A 16,467-nucleotide genomic window follows, 5' to 3' on the forward strand; every position below is an offset into this window, starting at 1 on the left:
ATCTCAGGGAGCTGTGTAAATGCTTGTGTGGGGGTGTTTTTCTTGAATTTTTTTTTGAGACAGGGTTTCTCTGTGTAGCCCTAGCTGTCCTGGAACTCACTCTGTAAACCAGACTGACCTTAAATTTAGTGATCCATCTGCCTTGCTCTGCCTCCCAAGTGCTGGGATTAAAGGCCTGTGTCACCACCTGGCTCTCGGGTGATTTTGAGTGCTTCAGCTGGAACCACTGAGTGACTTGCTCTGTTTCTTTTTAAAAATTGATCTCAGAAATGGTCTCACTAGGTAGTCCAGGCTGAGCTTGAACTCCTAATCCTTCTGCCTCAGCCTCCAAGTGCTGAGATTGCAGGCTTCTGCAGCCGCACTTGGTTTTAGTTTAGTCTTTCCTCCGAGGCTGTAGCTCAAATGGAGGATCTGAGGATGTAGACAAGCTGGTAGGGTGTTTGCCATGCCCAGCACTGCATAAACCCAGCACAGAGGCATCCAACTGAATCCCATCACTTGGGAAGTGGAGGCAGGAGGCTTAGGAGTTCAAGGGTATCCTCAGCTACATAGTAAGTCTGGGGCCAGTCTGGGTCACATGAGAACCTGTCTCAAAGCTCAAATGGAGGGCAACCAAAGGGACTGAGGGTCTATGCATGAAACAGTTACATCCCACGCCCACACCGAAAGTGAGATTTTTTCCAGGAACCACACAGTGGTCTATGTACATGGAGAATCACAGGTAGGTGCATTTGTCTCCAAGGAGGCCAGAGGGTAAATGCTGAGCCTTCCCCAACCACAAAGTCTCCATATCAGCTGCTGCTCCATCCTTGTAACCCACAAGCAGCCCTAGGCAATGTGTCAACACAACATGGTTGTGTTCAAGTAAAATATTACTGACTGAGAGCTGGCATGGTGGTGCACCCTTCTAAAACCAGCACTTGGGGGGTGGTGGTGGGTGGAGAGAAAAGAGCAAACAAGACCGTTATTAAGAGAGAAACTTGCCGGGCCAGATGTGGACAGCTGTCTGTGTGTAGATTACTGGCCCTGGACTAGCCGTTTGCTGTTTGCTGAGTGACTCACTGCCCTGCTTCCCAGCAGGCTGCAGTTTCTGTAGCCATCATGCAGAGGAGGAAGGAGCCTGGCAGAAGTAATAAGGTGCTGAGCAGAGCCACATGGCCAGGCTGTCCTGGGGACTGTGCTTCCCTGGCCAGCAGTGTCATGCCATTGCAGGTGTGGAGAGCAGCCTTCGAGTGACCCACTGCCGCCTGATCCTGCGGAGCCTCCCAGAACACAACTATGCCGTACTCCGCTACCTCATGGGCTTCCTGCATGAAGTAAGTGTGACTAGCTGTCTCCCAGGAGAAGGAAGACCAGCCCTAAGACTGGATCTGGGGGGGCTCTTGACAGCAGTCCCTGCACAGACGGGTCCTGCTTGCCTCAGGTCCAAAGTTATAGCCAAGTCTACTCTCTTTAACCTCCAAAGGACTTCCCCTCAAGGGCCAGCCTGGCGCCTCTGAGAAGCCTGGCAGTCTGATGCGATGCCCAGGGATGGGAAAGAGGAAGGCCAGAGGAGACAGTCTGTCGTATGATGTCACATTCTTGGCTTTCTATGTGTGGTGTGTATGAGTATATATGTTCATGCGTGTGTGCGTGGATGAACGTGTGTGATTGTCCCTGTGGGGGTCAAAGGTCAATGTCAGAGTCATCCTCACTCCCTCTTGGTTTTTAGTGACAAAGACTCTTAAAGACCCAGAGCTCATTTATTCAGTCAGCCATTATCAGCTGGCCAGTGAGCAGTGAGCTCCTGGGATCTGCCTGTCTTTATGCTCCCGTACCCCAGTGCTCCAATTATAGGCATGTACCACCACACTCATTTTTTTTGTGGGGGCCGGGAATTGAACTCAGGTTCTGTGACACGTGCTTTAGCTCCTGAGCCACCTCCCCCACTGCCCTCTACTGTACCCCCACATTCATAAGCAGTTCTGTCTCTCACTGTTAGTTTTCACGCAAGCAAGGATGTGCTCGGGCTGGCTTACTGGAGAAGCGGTTCTTAAGCTCCTCCTCAGACGCTGCTGTGAGCTGGGCTTGCCCTATACAAGGACTCAGCAGCAGGTCTTCTTTAACCTCAGGGCCCAGTTTCCTTATCTAGAAAGTGGGGAGTACTGAATCCTACTTATGCAGGTGGCTGTGATGGCCCGGAGGATGGAAGCCCCCAGCACAGAAGGCACTTTTCTCGCACTACTGGACCCGGGAGCCTGAGCTCACTTCCCCAGCCATATCACAGAAGCCAGAGGGTGTCTGGTTTAGATCTTCAGTGCTGGGTCCCCCACCTCAACCCAGTCTGCCAAAGTGGAAGAGATGCTGATGGGGTACCCAGGATATCCTAGATGGTGGAATCAGAGGGTCCCCACAGTATCAAGGCCAGAACCTTTTACAGATGGGAAAACTGAGAAGCCGAGACCCCCAAGTGGAGACATGGCCACATAGGATTTTGATACTGGCTGAGGTCTCTATTCAAGAATTCTTTTATTTACTTGTCTGTTTATTATTTACGTTCTGTAGCATGTGCACACACGCATAAACGTTTATGCGTGTGTGCATATGCTACAGAACGTAGACATGGAGGTCAGAATACAGTTTGCAGGGGCAGGTCCTCTTAGGCCATGGATTGGTGGGTCCCTCAGATTGCTAAACTCTGCAGAAGTTTACCATTACCCACTGAGCATTCTCAATGATTCCATTGGTGTTTGAGATGGGGTCTTTCACTGGCCTGGAACTCTGCTTGGATTATTCTGGGCTTCAAACACAAGCTGGTGGGGCAAGCGCTTGTCTCGAAGAGCGCCATCTCCCCAGCTCACCCCCTCCCCCTCCAGAGCTCTTCCCACCACACTGGCCCGTCAGGGATGTGGACAGAATCACCCAGAGCTCTCTCTCCACACCAGTCTCCCTTGGGGTGAGGGTGGAGTCCAGACTGCTGATGCCCGGGGCTTCATTTCTTGGATTTCCTCTTCCAGGTGTCTCTGGAGAGCATTTCAAACAAGATGAACAGCTCTAACCTGGCGTGCGTGTTTGGATTGAACTTGATCTGGCCATCCCAGGGGGTGGCTTCCCTGAGCGCCCTGGTACCTCTGAACTTGTTCACAGAGCTGCTGATAGAGTACTATGACAAAGTCTTCAGTTGCCAGGAGGCCCCTGGGGAGCACACCCGGGATACTGTGGAAGTACAGCAGGCTGGCCCTGTTACCAAAGAATTTATGAAGACGGGCACTCCCCGGGCCTCACCATACCTGTCCCGCCTCCGTATCTCCTGACTAGCTTGAGACACCTCAAGATGGAGACTGGAGATGCCCCCTTCCAATCTAGGCATCTGTGTACCTGTTTGTCTTATGAACTTACTATCTTTAAGAAGACACAGGAATTAAATGAACCCAGAACTTCCTAGTGGGGGTTTTGTGCTTCTGATTGTTGGGTCCATCACGGTTCTGGGAAATGTCTGAAATGACATACATGTGTGAGGGCAACTCTTCTGAGCCATAATTCAGCGTGACTAAAGGGAAATGTGAATTTGCTGGCAAGGGGCCCAGAGCAGTCACTGTTGGCTGCGGTGTTATGTGGCAGGCCATCCAACCCAGTGACTGACACAGCTGTGGACTGGTCACAGTCCCTGGGTTACCTGACAGGTCAAGAGTTCTTGGGGAACACACACATGTCCGGGGCCGGGCTGGCTAGCATCTGGGGAGATTCTGCTGTCTGGCCAATTACTCCTATCCTCCAGCAGGTGGCATGGGGAACATGGTATCTTGGTCAGAGGTGCTGCACAAGGTTTGTAAGATCTTTGTGATCGTGGACAGCAATGCTCACCTGAGCATCACCGGTGGAGAAGGATGTCCGCGGCCAAGCCAGTTGGCCACAGTGGAAGGTTGAGCGTTGTTGAGACTCCCGAAGAGGAGCGGAGCTACTGTTTGGCAGCCAACCTGCCAGAGGGCTCCGGGTTTCTTGGCCTCGGACTGAATCTTTGGCCTAAGACTGTCCTCTTAGGGTTGTAGGATGGGCCATTTACCTCATTAAATACAGTGCAGCAAAGTTCCCTACAGAAAGTTCCATACGTTGTTCTGATTGGACAAGCTTTGGTCACGTGTCCATCCTGGACCAATCACTGTGGCCAGAGGATGCTCTGCAGGGCTAGGCCTGGATCACATGTTTCCTGCCGGAATCCGGATCACTACAGCTAACAGCCACCACTGGGTGAGCCCTGTGCCAGCTGCCTTCACACTCGATTGCAGACAGAAGGGGATGGATGCGGAGGACGAAAGCCCACCACAGATAGTTGCTCTCAGTCCCCCCAAGCCTGGATGGAAGCTGTCCCATGCTTTGGGGGTGATTCCAGTGCCTGTCCAACATGGTGGGAAAGGAATGGAAACAGGAGCCCCAGGCTGTGGTTGTGAGGACTTCTCACAGGGCAGATTAAGAAGCAGAATCGAGACAGGAAGGAAGTGAGGTCAGGCTATGAGCCTCATAGCCCCCTCCTGCACGACCCACTTCCTCCTCTCCTAAAGTTTACAGAACCTTCCAGAACATTGCCAGAAACTGAGGTCCACGTTTTATCCATAGGAACCTGTGGAGGACATTCTGCACCCCTGAAGGGTGCCAGCCTCTCTCAGTAGCTCACACTGCCAGACTCCATAGAGGGTGGAGACCTGCCTGGGAACTGGAGCCCTGCTATCTGTCATTCTGGGTCAGACAGTATTGCTAGCTGGTTAGTGGCCCTGCAAACAGCCGACTTCTAAGCATGGGTTTGGCTGATCATGCAGAGCAGCTCCCTCTCCGGTAGACGACTGTTGACATGTTACCTCATCTACCCCAGAGATGCAGAGGACACAGAGGGATCGGGCCCAGCTTAAAAGGATTTCTCACTGTGAACAAGGGGTGAGTCTGCGTCCCTGGTCATATACCTAACCCACAAATGAGAACTCGACGACACATGAAAGAGCGGACACAGAACCATGCTGTTGAAAAACACCATGGCCCAAATTAACTTCAGCTTACAGATTCCAGTCCCTTGTAAAGGGAGGCCGAGGCACAAACCCAAGGTAGGAACCTGGAGGCAGCTGACAGGGAGGAGCTGCTCGCTGGTGGGTTCCTCGTGCCTTTCTCGGCTTGCACTCTTATAGCACCCAGGACTACCTGCCCAGGGTACTGCCGATGCTGGGCAGGACACTCACAGATGAACCATCAATCAAGAAAATGCCCCCATAGACTTGCATACAAGCAATCTGATGGGGGAATTTTCTCAATTGAGATTTCTCTTTCAAGATGACCCTAGTTTGTGACTGAACCCGTGTAGGCATCTGCTTTGCTCCTTTTGGAGGGAGGGGGGAACGAAACGAAGGGAGAGGCGAGGCTTGCTCTTCCCATTGGGACAGCATGGGGCTTATACCGCAGGCCCCTTCCATCTCTGGAAACTGTAGCTCTGTGGCAGTGTACAGACCTGAGCTAGTATTGCCAGCATGGTCAGCCTCAGCAAGCTTGCTCTTTTCTGTCTGATCCCTGACTAGGCATGGGCAAAGTGAAAGCCCAATGCTTAGAACATGAGCGTTGTTGGTGAACTGGAGGGGGCCTGTTACTCAGCCCTGCAGTTCTTCAGGGCGGGCTTGTAGATGACAGTGTATCACACCACATAGAATTTTTTTGAGATTAAAGTAGATTTGTCTTCCTGGTGGCCATCTCTGCTGCTCAACACTGTCACACCTCTGCTGGCAGTCTAAAGTGGCCCTGGGCTGAAGTATCCTTCAGCAAACGCCCTGCCTGTATTCAGGAGCTCGGGAGAGCCTGGCCTGCACTGCTGCTGAGCTCAGGGGCCGGACTCAGGCACTGGCCTGACACCTGTATTGAGAGAGTCCTTGGTGCCCTTGAGCCCCTAGCCAAGCTCCAGTCACACGTGTCAGGGGCCCCACTACCTGCCCACCAGGCTTTGTGTAGAGTTTTGTCTGCTTCCTGCTGCTCTGTCTTGCCAGGTCACCCGAAGCCACATGGATTCTCCTGGGCTTCATGACACTGATGGCTCCTCCTCCTCCTTCTCCTCCTCCTCCTCTTCCTCCTTCTTCCTCTTCTCCTCCTTCTTCTTTTTTTCCTCCTCCTCCCCCTCCTCCTCCTCCTTCTTTTCCTCCTCCCTTTCCTTCCCCTTTCTCTTTCTCTTCTCCTCCTTCTCTACTCCCCCTCCTCCCCTCCTTCTTTCCCCCTCCCCCTCCTCCTCTTCCTCTCCCTCTTCTTCCTTTTCTCCTCCTCCCCTTCTCCTTCTCTTCTCTTCCCTCTTCCTTTCCTCCCCTCCCTACTTCCTCATCCTCTTTTCTTCCTTTCCTCCTCCTCCTTTCCTTCTCCTCCCCCTCTTCCTCTCCTCCCCCTCCTTCTCCCCCTTCCCCTCCTTCTCTTCTCCTCCCTCTCCCCTTCCTCCTCCTGCTCCTCCATTACAAAGCCTTTCTTTTTCCTCTTGTTTCTCTTACTTTGCTTTCTTTGTTTCTTTTTTCTATTTCCTTTTATTTCCCTTTCTTTTTTCCCTTTTTTCTTTCTATCTCTCACTTTCCTTCTCTCTTTCTCCCCCTTTCTTTCTTTCTCTTCATTTCCCTCCTCTTTCCTCCCTCTCTCCTCCCTTTCTTCCTTCTGACAACCCCAACCCTTCCTCTCTGACCCCAAATAGTCAAACAAAGTGGGCTTCCAGCATGGCTCAGTATGGCCTTCCGAGGCAGCCAGCCCCCTTGTCCTGCTCGTAGCCTCTGGAAAAGCCACCATGCGTCTGCACCCCCCCCCCCATGGCGTCTGTGCTCTCAGAATGCTGAATAACCCCAAAGGGTCTCAGAGTTCTGCTGCCAGGGAGAAAGAAAGAAAGAAAAATGATGGCTCCCTTAAGAGCCCACCATTGTGAGCCCCGAATTAACAATGACATTAAATCAAGCCTCATGCATTATGCAGTGGGGTTTACAGGGAAATGCGTGTCTGTGAAATATATGTTTCAAATTTCCTGACTTGGAGAGGTGCCCCAAGACGGTCTCCTGCCGCTCCTTTGATAACAGTTTCCCTTCACAATCGGTAATTGTGGAATCCCAGCCCAGCGCTGCGTGGCCCCGTCACCTTCCCGTGTCTCAGTACAATCTCCCCATCGTTCCCACAGCAAAAGAAAGTGATTATGGCAGTCACACGTAGGAAGCACACGACATGTCCCAGCTTAAAACAATGACAACAGAGCCTGCATGAGGACTCAATCTCCCGGACACAGGGGATAGATTATCCAAGCATTCACTTTTGCGGAGATGACAGCGATTGCCAGTTGACTGCAGAGGTTCGGCAGGCTGCCCAGAACTTGTGGTTGACATTCAGAGAAAGAATGAATTCATAGAATGAGCCACAGATACCTCCCCAGACCCACGCATGTTAAGGTTCCACGATAGCGGGAGATGTCTGGGAAGGAAAATGGAAGTCAGAAAGTAAAAGTCACTCATTGACGATTGAAGCCCAGAGTGCTGCAGACACCGAGAGAGCTCACTCACTCAGCGAGCTTTGGAAATCAGCACAGTGTCTAGGAATGACCTGGAAGGTGGACCAGAGCATTGTTGCATGTAGATTCAGCTGGCCTGACCATCAGGAATAGCAGATAAGCCAAGGTGTGTCACCAGCGTGACTGAAGAGTATCCTGCATTTATTTAGTATGGCCAGGACAGACCTGTGTGTGTTGATTTGGATCACAGTTTCCCCTGGTGACCATCCCTGCTGGTCAGCACTGTCACACCTCTATGGCACACGAACTGGCAGGAGAACATCACCCAGGGTCACGTCTGCAAGCCCACGATGGTTCATCGCCAAGTGGTCTCATAGACACTGAATGATATACGAGCAGAAGGAGTTATTACAGAGTGAATGGTGGGTGGTGAGGGATGGCTCAGTGGGTGAAGGAGAGTGCCAGCAAGCCTAGAGACTGGAGTTCAGTTCCTGGGAGTCACATGGTGGAAGGAAATAACTGCCTCTCACATGCTGTCCTCTGATCTCCGCAGGTGCACCATGACATGTGGGTGACCCCACACATGTACACACACCTGCTATGTCCACTCCAGTAGTGACACGCGCGACAGGCCCTGAAAACCTGGGTGCTGTCCCAAGGCGAAAAGTTCACGGAAACTTAGTCTCCTGGAATCATGGCATCCTGTATAAAGAATGCTCCAATGTCCTTGCTTTAGTTGGTAAACAGATCTGTGTGCTTTCCCTTAATATTGCTTTATTATAAGTGCTCCTAAGGATTGATATTTTGACATATAGCTAAGTTAGATTCTAGGCAGTCCTTGAGCTGACCCTGGGCAAGGATAGCTAAGTCACTGCCCTACACAGAAATTTACCATGATCTAGGAAGAAGGAAGTTTGTGATCTAAGAAGGAACCAGAGTAGATACTTACAATTATAGATAGCTGAGTTACACCCATACACAAGTATTTACAATGGCGTAGGTGGAAGGTGGACTATATAGTAGACTAGAGTAGGAACTATGGCAAGGGCACGAAGCCCTTGACCCTGGCTTCTAAGATTAAGTGGACCTTAGATGGAGCCGTTTTTGATCCCAGTTGTTAAACATTGAATTTTATCCCAGTTGGTTCCTGCCAGTCCTTCCATGTTAGCATTCCTCTGTTTTGTGTAAGAATCAAGTAACCTCTTTGTACCTGGCCGGTGTGTCAGCCAACTTCTCTATTTTCTTCTGTATAAAATGTTTCATGCTTGACAAATTACATTCAGACTCTACACAATCTCGTGTGTCACCGACTCCTTGTCCACCTGCAACCAGAGACCTGTTCCACACAGATAGGAGACCCAAAAAGGGGATAGTCTGCGGCACAGACCCACACCCTGTCCCCCAACGCTAAGCAGAAAAAAAATAACTGAGTGGGGGCGTGCAGAGAATATGACTTGGTGGTAGAGCACTTGCTTAGCATGTGTGAAGTCCTGGGTGTCAGCCTTCAGGGCTTGAAGAAGGGAGAAAGGCACAGAGAGGTGGCAGGGTGTGTGTGTGTGTGTGTGTGTGTGTGTGCACAAAGTGTGAATCCATAAACAAGCTGAACTCCCGGACCTAACCCACATTTACAGAACATCATACTAAATAACAAGGCGTGTGTGCTCTTCCTAAGTGCACGGGATGCAGCTGCCAGTGTAGACCAGAGTCTGAGTCATACGACAACGACAAGCTCTGGTAAATTGAGGGAGTTAAAATGGAGCAAAGAATAAATGGAATAAAATTGATCCTGGAAATCAATGACATCTGCTGGGGGTGGGGTGGGGTGGAGAAGCCAAGTATATGAAAAAAAAATTTTTTTTAAATCAGTGAGTTAAAGACAAAGTCAGAATGGGAGCCTCTCCTAGCTCTGTTGATATTTTTAAAGATTTTTGTTGTTGTTGTTGGTGGTGGTGTTGTTGGTGTGTGTGTGTGTGCATCTGTGCCAGGGTGTGTGCATATGAGTGTGGGTGTCCAAGGAGGCCTAAGAAAGGTGTTGGGTTACCTGGAGATGAAGTGGGAACCATATGGCATGAAGGCTGGGAACGGAATGTGGGTCCTTTGTCAGGGCAGCAAGTGTTCTTCACTGCTGAGCCATCTCTCTAGCCATACCTTTTACTAGGGTCAGAGTTTATCACTGGCCAGTTAGGCTGGAGTGGTTGATCAGCAAGCCCTAGTGTTCTGTTTGTTTGCCTCCTCAGTACTAGGGTTACAAGCAAGTGCCATGATGCCTCCTCCTCCCCCCCCTCCTTCCTCTTTTTCTCCTCCTCCCCCCCCTCCTTCCTTTTCTCCTCCTCCTCCCCCCTCCTCTTCCTCCCTTTTTTTGGGCATGGGTCCTAGGGCTCAAGCTTAGGTCCTCTGGCTTCTATGGCAAGCATTTTGCTGACTGAGCTAGCTCCCCAGCTCCCAAGAAAATAACTTGAATTCACACTCAAAATCAGCTAAAGACACGCTAATGTCACAACATATCAACATTCATGAAGCGTTAAAGCACAGCCTCCAGGGAGAGCTAAAAGCTTGTCGGAGAAAAACAAAGAACCGATCCAAAAGCAATGGCTAGGGCTGTGCCAGAGCAAAGAGTCAGGGGAGGGAGATACAAGTTAACAGAAATTTGGACTAAGAAGTATGTTTTTCCTTCCCCTTCCCCTTCCCCCTCCCGTTCCCCTTCCCCTTCCCCTTTTTCCCCTTCCCTTCCCTTTCATTTCTTCTTCTTCTTCTTCTTCTTCTTCTTCTTCTTCTTCTTCTTCTTCTTCTTCTTCTTCTTCTTCTTCTTCTTCTTCTTCTTCTTCTTCTTCTTCTTCTCCTTCTCTCTCTCTCTCTCTCTCTCTCTCCCCTCCCTCCCTCCCTCCCTCCTTTCCTTCCTTCATTTCTCTCCTTCCCCCTTCCTTCCTTCTTTCCTTCCTGTCCTCCTCCATCCCTCCTTTTCTCTTTCTCTCTTATTCTGACACAGAGTCTTACTATGTAATCTTGGTCCACTATATTGACCAGAATGACTTGAATGCAAAGACCTGCCTGCTCCCGCCTTCCAGTGTTAGGTTTAAAGGCACAAACCAACACTCTGAGTCCCTAGCTTGCCTTCTACCACACTGATAAACCCCGTGACCAAAAGCAACTTGTGGAAGACAGGGCTTACGTGGCTTACACAGCTCAATCACAGTTGATCATTGAGGGGAGGCAAAAGGCAGGACCCTGGAGGCAGGAGCCGAAGCAGAGACCAGAGAATAACACTGCTCACTGACTTGCAGCTCACAGTTCGCTCAGTTTGCTTTCTTATACAACCCAGGAGCATCTGCAGGGGGGTGGAGGTAGGGGGTGGGTGGAGAGGGGTGGCACCATCCACAGAGAGCTGAGCTCTCTACATCAATCAGCAATCAAGAAAATGCCCCACAGACTTGCCCTTAAGCAATCTGATGGAGGGATGTTCTCAGCTGAGATTCCCTTTTTCAGTGCTTCTCAACCTTCCTAATGCTTTGACCCTTTAACACAGTGCCTCATTATGGTGACCCTCCCCCAACCACAAAATTATTTTTGTTGCTACTCATAACTGTAATTTTGAGTCATAATGCAAAAATATCTTGTGTTTTCTGATGGTCTTAGGAGACCCCAAGGGGGTCTCCACCGACAGGTTGAGAACCGCTGTTCTAGCTGTCAGGCTAGTGCCAGATCGACAACCAATAACCAAGACATCAAGAAGTGACAGGCTAAGCCGGATGTGGTGACTCATGGGTAATGTTAACCCTTGGGACGCCGGGGCTGGAGGATTGCAAGTTCTGGGTCAGCATGGGCTACATATAATGTGACCTTGTCTCAAACAAAGAAAAAGGAAATTGGACCAGTGTGTAGCTCATTGGCAGAGCCCTTAGCTTGTCCCGGGTTCTACTGACAGTACCCAAAGCAAACAAGACCAATAAGTCAATATCAGACAAGAGACTATAAACAAATCCAAAAGTCATTCCCTCACATAAATACGCGCATTTATGGACCCCTCGATAGATGACAGATCAGGATGGGAGGAAGCACAAATTAAGAAAGAAAAAGTACTTAATGCTTTAGAGTGAGCAGAGAGCGAAGAAAAGATCATCAAACTGTCACCAACAATTTTACGCTAAAATCGGTCTAAGTGATAATTCCTTGAACAACTCAATGTATTGGAACCGACAGCAGAACAGACTATCCCAACAGGCCCGTGTGTTAAACATATTGAAATGTTAGGTGGAAACATCTTCTCAAAAATGAAACTCTTGCTCCAGACGGCTTCACTAGTGCATTCTAACAGAAAAAGACTGTTTGGGGAAGCAAGGGGCATGTTTCTGAATTATTTAGTATGACAGTGTCCGAGGCGTCAGGAAGACTGGCAGAAATGTACCATCCCACAGTACAGAGCACCTAATAACAGCGCGTCACATGGAGCCGACGGAAGGGACGCTGTGCAGTGAGCAAGTAGGGCTTATTCCTAGAGTTTAAACTTGGCTTAGTGTTCGAAAAGTAATATAAATAATCACACTGCAGAATCAGGGGACACTCACATGATTTAAAAAGCATGGTGTATGCATTTGAAAAAAATTAAAAACAATCGAGATTTTAAAACAAAAAGCCTATGGGGCGGTAAGAGGGCTCAGCAGTTAAAGGCAACTGAGGCTCTTTTTTCTTTTTCTTTTTTTTCTTTTCTTTTTGGTTTTTTGAGACAGGGCTTCTCTGTGTAGCCCTGCCCGTCCTGAAACTCATTCTGTAGACCAGGCTGGTCTCAAACTCAGAAATCCACCTGCCTCTGCCTCCCAAGTGCTGGGATTAAAGGCGTGCAACTGAGGCTCTTGAATCTAAAGTTTGGTTCCCAGCACCTACACTGGGCAGCTCTTAAACTACCTATAACTTCAGCCATGGGATCTGACACACTCTTCCAGCCTCTAAAAGTATCCTAAACTCATGTGTCACACATACACACACACACACCACACACACACACACACACACACACACACACACACACACACACACACACAAAATAAACATAAAGCAAACAGAATTCCTATCTACCATGCTGTTGACTATCAACTTAATGTGATTTAGAATCACGAAAAGAGATTCTAGAAGCCCCTGGGTATGCCAATGAGGGATTAATCAAAGTGGAAAGACCTGTCTTGAATGGGTGGCACCTTTCAGTAGTTAGGGACCAGATACAAGGATGTCCAAGGGAAAAGTGTATGTTTCTTGTCTGCCTGCCTTGGCCTCTTGCTGGTGAGAGCTGCTGCCGTCCTCCACTGAGGCCAGAACCCATCTCCTTGAGCCTTCCAAGCCAAGTGAACAGCAGTGGAATCCTCCAGGCCTTTGGCACAAAGTTGAGACTCCTGAGGTGTCCAGCCTCATGGACTGGGCTACTGGGTTCCCACCCTGTCCCATGTGAGACAGCCTGTACCCTGTAAGCCAATGTAATGACCTCCATTTTAAATATGCATTCATTCTGCCCATGCTGTTTTTCTAGAGAACCCTGACTAACCTAATACTTACGGTGACGTTCTTGAAACTTTATCATTAAGAAAAGATGCCAAGTCTCACCTCTTCCATCCTCACTGGACTAGACGCCACTGTAGGAGGCAAGAGAAGTGAGCTACAGATGAGAAGGGTGGCTGACAGGCATGGCGGCACTCGCCTTTAATCCCAACACTTGGGAGGCAGAGGTGAGCGGTCCTTATAGTGAGTGAGTTCCAGGCCTGCCAGAGCCACATAGTGAGACTCTTGTGTCAAAATCCAAAACAGACAGATAGGTAGGTAGGCAGGCAGGCAGGCAGGGAGGAAGGAAGGAAGGAAGGAAGGAAAGAAGGAAGGAAGGAAGGAAAGAAGGAAGGAAAGAAGGAAAAAAGGAAGGAGGAAGGAAGAGGGAGGAGGGAGGTAGAAGCAGCTTGCAGATGCCATTTGTGTTTGGGTCTAAGGAGGAATGTGTGTTAGACGACTGTTCGAATGGGCAGGAAGATTTGGTGAGTTTTTAGAGTGCAAGCCACTCAGGAAAACGTGGCTACAGAGAGATCTGAAAAGGAAAACTGAGGACAGGCAGCTGTCAAGGTAGAATCCAACCCGTCAAGGTAGAATTGACACCATCAGGCTGTGAGAGTCTCCGAGACCAGGACAACCTGGAAGAACTTCCTCCACCAAACTGGGCTTCTGATCCTACTGGAGAAGACCTGGCTGCAGCCTCTAAAGGGGATGCTAGCCAGAGATGGTCCCTCAATAAGTTGCAGATAGCCAAGGCAGAGGAAGGTATGCAGGCAGAATTTGGGCTATATATATCTCTTTATTTTTATTTTTATTTTTTTTTTGAGACAGGGTGCCATTATATTGATCTGGCAACCGCTATGTAGATCAGGCTGGCCTTGAACTGACAGAGTTCCGTCTCCTTCTGCCTCCCTAATACCAGATTAAAGGGCTTAGCACTAAATATTTTAAAAACACACATGATGGCTGAGGCTATAGTTCAATTGGTAATGTGCTTACCCAGCATGTACAAAGTCATGGGCTTGATCACAGCACCTGTGAGCCAGATGTGCTAGCAAACACCTGCAAAGCCAGTTCTCAGGGGGTAGAGGCAGGAGGATCAGAAGAACAAGGCTATCCTTAACTACATAGTGAGTTGGAGGTCAGCCTGGGCTATAGAAGACCCTGTCTTGTGAAAAGTAGAAAAAGAAAAAGAGAATAAAACCAAGCAATCAAAACCTCGGATGCTCTGTGCAGCGAAGATACTCTCTGCCTGTGGCTAAGAGCTTCACCCAGGAAACTGCTTCCCTATCCCATCTCACTTTGAAGTGATGCCACTCAGTCCTTAACTACAGCCTCAGATGGGTGAGGCACTGGATCAGGACCTGTCTGTGCAGGTTGGGACAGTGACCTCTGGCTGTCACACAAAGGCCATGAGGTGCCCCGTGTCCAGAAGGTGGAACACAGGGTATAGTCACAGCCCTGCTAAACCAGCCCCTTGGCTGCTCAGGCTTGTGCTAAATGGGATCTCTTTTCCAGTCCTCCAGCCCCACCCCCAAAGGAGCTCTCACCCCCTCTGCCTGCTCAGCATGGCATCCTGGCCAGGAGACTGGCAACCTTGGCAAGCTTTGTTCTCAGGCTCATTTGTCTGGCAACAGATTATGATGGGGAGTCTTGATTGTCAACTTGGTGAGGCTGAGAAGCACCTTGGAACTTTGTAGAGCTCACTCAGAGTATGTCTGTGAAGGTGTGGGCAGAGCCATTTAACCGTGAGAGTAAGTAGTGCCAAGCTGCAGGCTGGGGGAATGAAAAGGTCGTGGATGGGGATATGGCTCAGAGGTCAACAATGATTACTGCTCTCGCAGAAGACCTGGGTTTGGTTCCCAGCACCCACATAGGGGCTCACAACTGCCTGTGACTCCAGTTTCAGGGGAAACTGAATCTCTTCACACACACACACACACACACACACACACACAGACAGAGAACTAGTTAGCACACAAATACACAAATATATCTCCCCCAATCCCATGTATTCTTTTCCCTGTATCTCTCCCTCCTGGCCACTCTGCTGTGTACTGCTCAGGTCATCCACCATGATAGATTGAAACCTTCGAACAGTTGAGTCAAAACCAAATCTTTCCCCCTTCAGGCTGTTTTCCTTCAAACATTTTGCCTAACACACTGATAAACTTTCATCTTCCTGCTAGAGAAAGTGCAGAATGGATTGTGAAGTCTCAACAACCAGCAGGAAGGAATAGGCAGGGGTGGGAGGGGCCATGGGAGCTGGGAGAGCTGTGGTCCAGCAGCAGTGACAACGGGGAAGGTTAAGTCTTGCAGCAACCTGAGAAGGCAGTGAGCAAGAGCCCACGGAGCAGAGGCCCTGTATGTGCAAAAGCCCTGAGGTAGGAGCTTGCTTTGTGAACTGACACAGAGCAGGAGATGGAGATGGCAGAAAGCAGCAGACAAGGACCCAAAAGAGAGCAGGGATGGAGGGCCGTGGGGCCCTGGATGCCACAAGGAAGATGGGTGAGATAAAGACTTAACTTTAGCTGAGCACACCTGGAGCAGACCTGTTGGCAGGTGCCCCACCCACACCTGTCACTAGCACTTGAACAGGAAGGAGCAGGTGGATGGTGGCAGCAATGATCCAAATCTAGGTAACAAGAAAGGGGATGGAGGGCCAAGTGACAGAGACCCGGGAGTACCAGACTGTGCCGTATCTGAGATGTCCTCCATGATGTCAGTCTGGGATAGCTACCAGTGTAGATACAAGAACTGAAGGGACAGCTGTCCAAGGAGCACTGGAGAGAGCAGAGGCTGGTGTAGACTGAAAGGTCTCCAGAATACGGAGGTTAGGTAGGAGGGAATAGCCTAAAGTGGACATGGGACAGTCATTCCCGAGGGGTCATGTGAGCTGTTTCAATAGTGAGGCGTCATTGTTAAGTCACGTGGGCCGCAGGAGCAGGGCACCTACTGGATCTGCCTAAAAGTTACTAAGACTATTTAGACTGTCCCAGAGGAGCTATGGGACAGAGGGTGGAGGCGGGGAAGAGAACAGAAAAGATCTAGGGACTGGAAAGGAGGCTGTGAAGATTGTTCAGCAGACAGAAGGCTAGGGAGCGTGTAGATGGTGCAGGCAGATCCGAAGTGTAGAGCTTCTAAAACCATAATGTGCCCCTGAACAATTGCACTAGGCCCTGGCTGCAGTGAGCATGCGTGGTGGGCTGTCCAGCCTGTCGGTGCATGGACGCATGCGTGTTTCCGTCCTCAGCGCCACAGGTAGCATTTAACAGGCCCTTCTCCCATCCTAGCTTCAGGTATAATGGCGGTGGTGTGGTGCGCTCTGTGCCCAGTAGGCGAGGCGGAGAACCTGAAGAGCGGGTGAGAAGCGTGAGTGTGCCCGGCCCTCCACACGGGAACCAGCCAAGATTTGGTGCTTTTTATAACCTGAGTCTGCTACCCCCCAGGACTGGGGTGGACACCAAGAGCTC

At 49.9% G+C, this 16,467-nt stretch overlaps 1 protein-coding gene across 8 annotated transcripts in view; it reads left to right on the forward strand.

Moving 5' to 3' along the window:
* Positions 1-4,073, forward strand: part of Arhgap8 (Rho GTPase activating protein 8) — a 52,824-nt gene extending 48,751 nt beyond the window's left edge. For 4 of the 8 annotated variants that reach the window (XM_006521468.3, XM_006521470.3, XM_006521469.3 and 1 more), the window contains exons 12-13: positions 1,213-1,316; positions 2,997-4,073. In XM_006521468.3, the coding sequence (XP_006521531.1) occupies positions 1,213-1,316; positions 2,997-3,293 (401 nt within the window). In that variant the 3' untranslated portion in view covers positions 3,294-4,073. The remainder of the gene's footprint in view (positions 1-1,212; positions 1,317-2,996) is intronic. The other 4 variants (NM_001205334.1, NM_028455.4, NM_001164627.1 and 1 more) reach the window with 1 other exon arrangement.
* The last annotated feature ends 12,394 nt before the right edge of the window (positions 4,074-16,467 follow it).

The sequence above is a fragment of the Mus musculus genome, chromosome 15 (genome assembly GCF_000001635.26).
Source record: "Mus musculus strain C57BL/6J chromosome 15, GRCm38.p6 C57BL/6J".
In the NCBI taxonomy this organism is placed as follows: domain Eukaryota; kingdom Metazoa; phylum Chordata; class Mammalia; order Rodentia; family Muridae; genus Mus; species Mus musculus.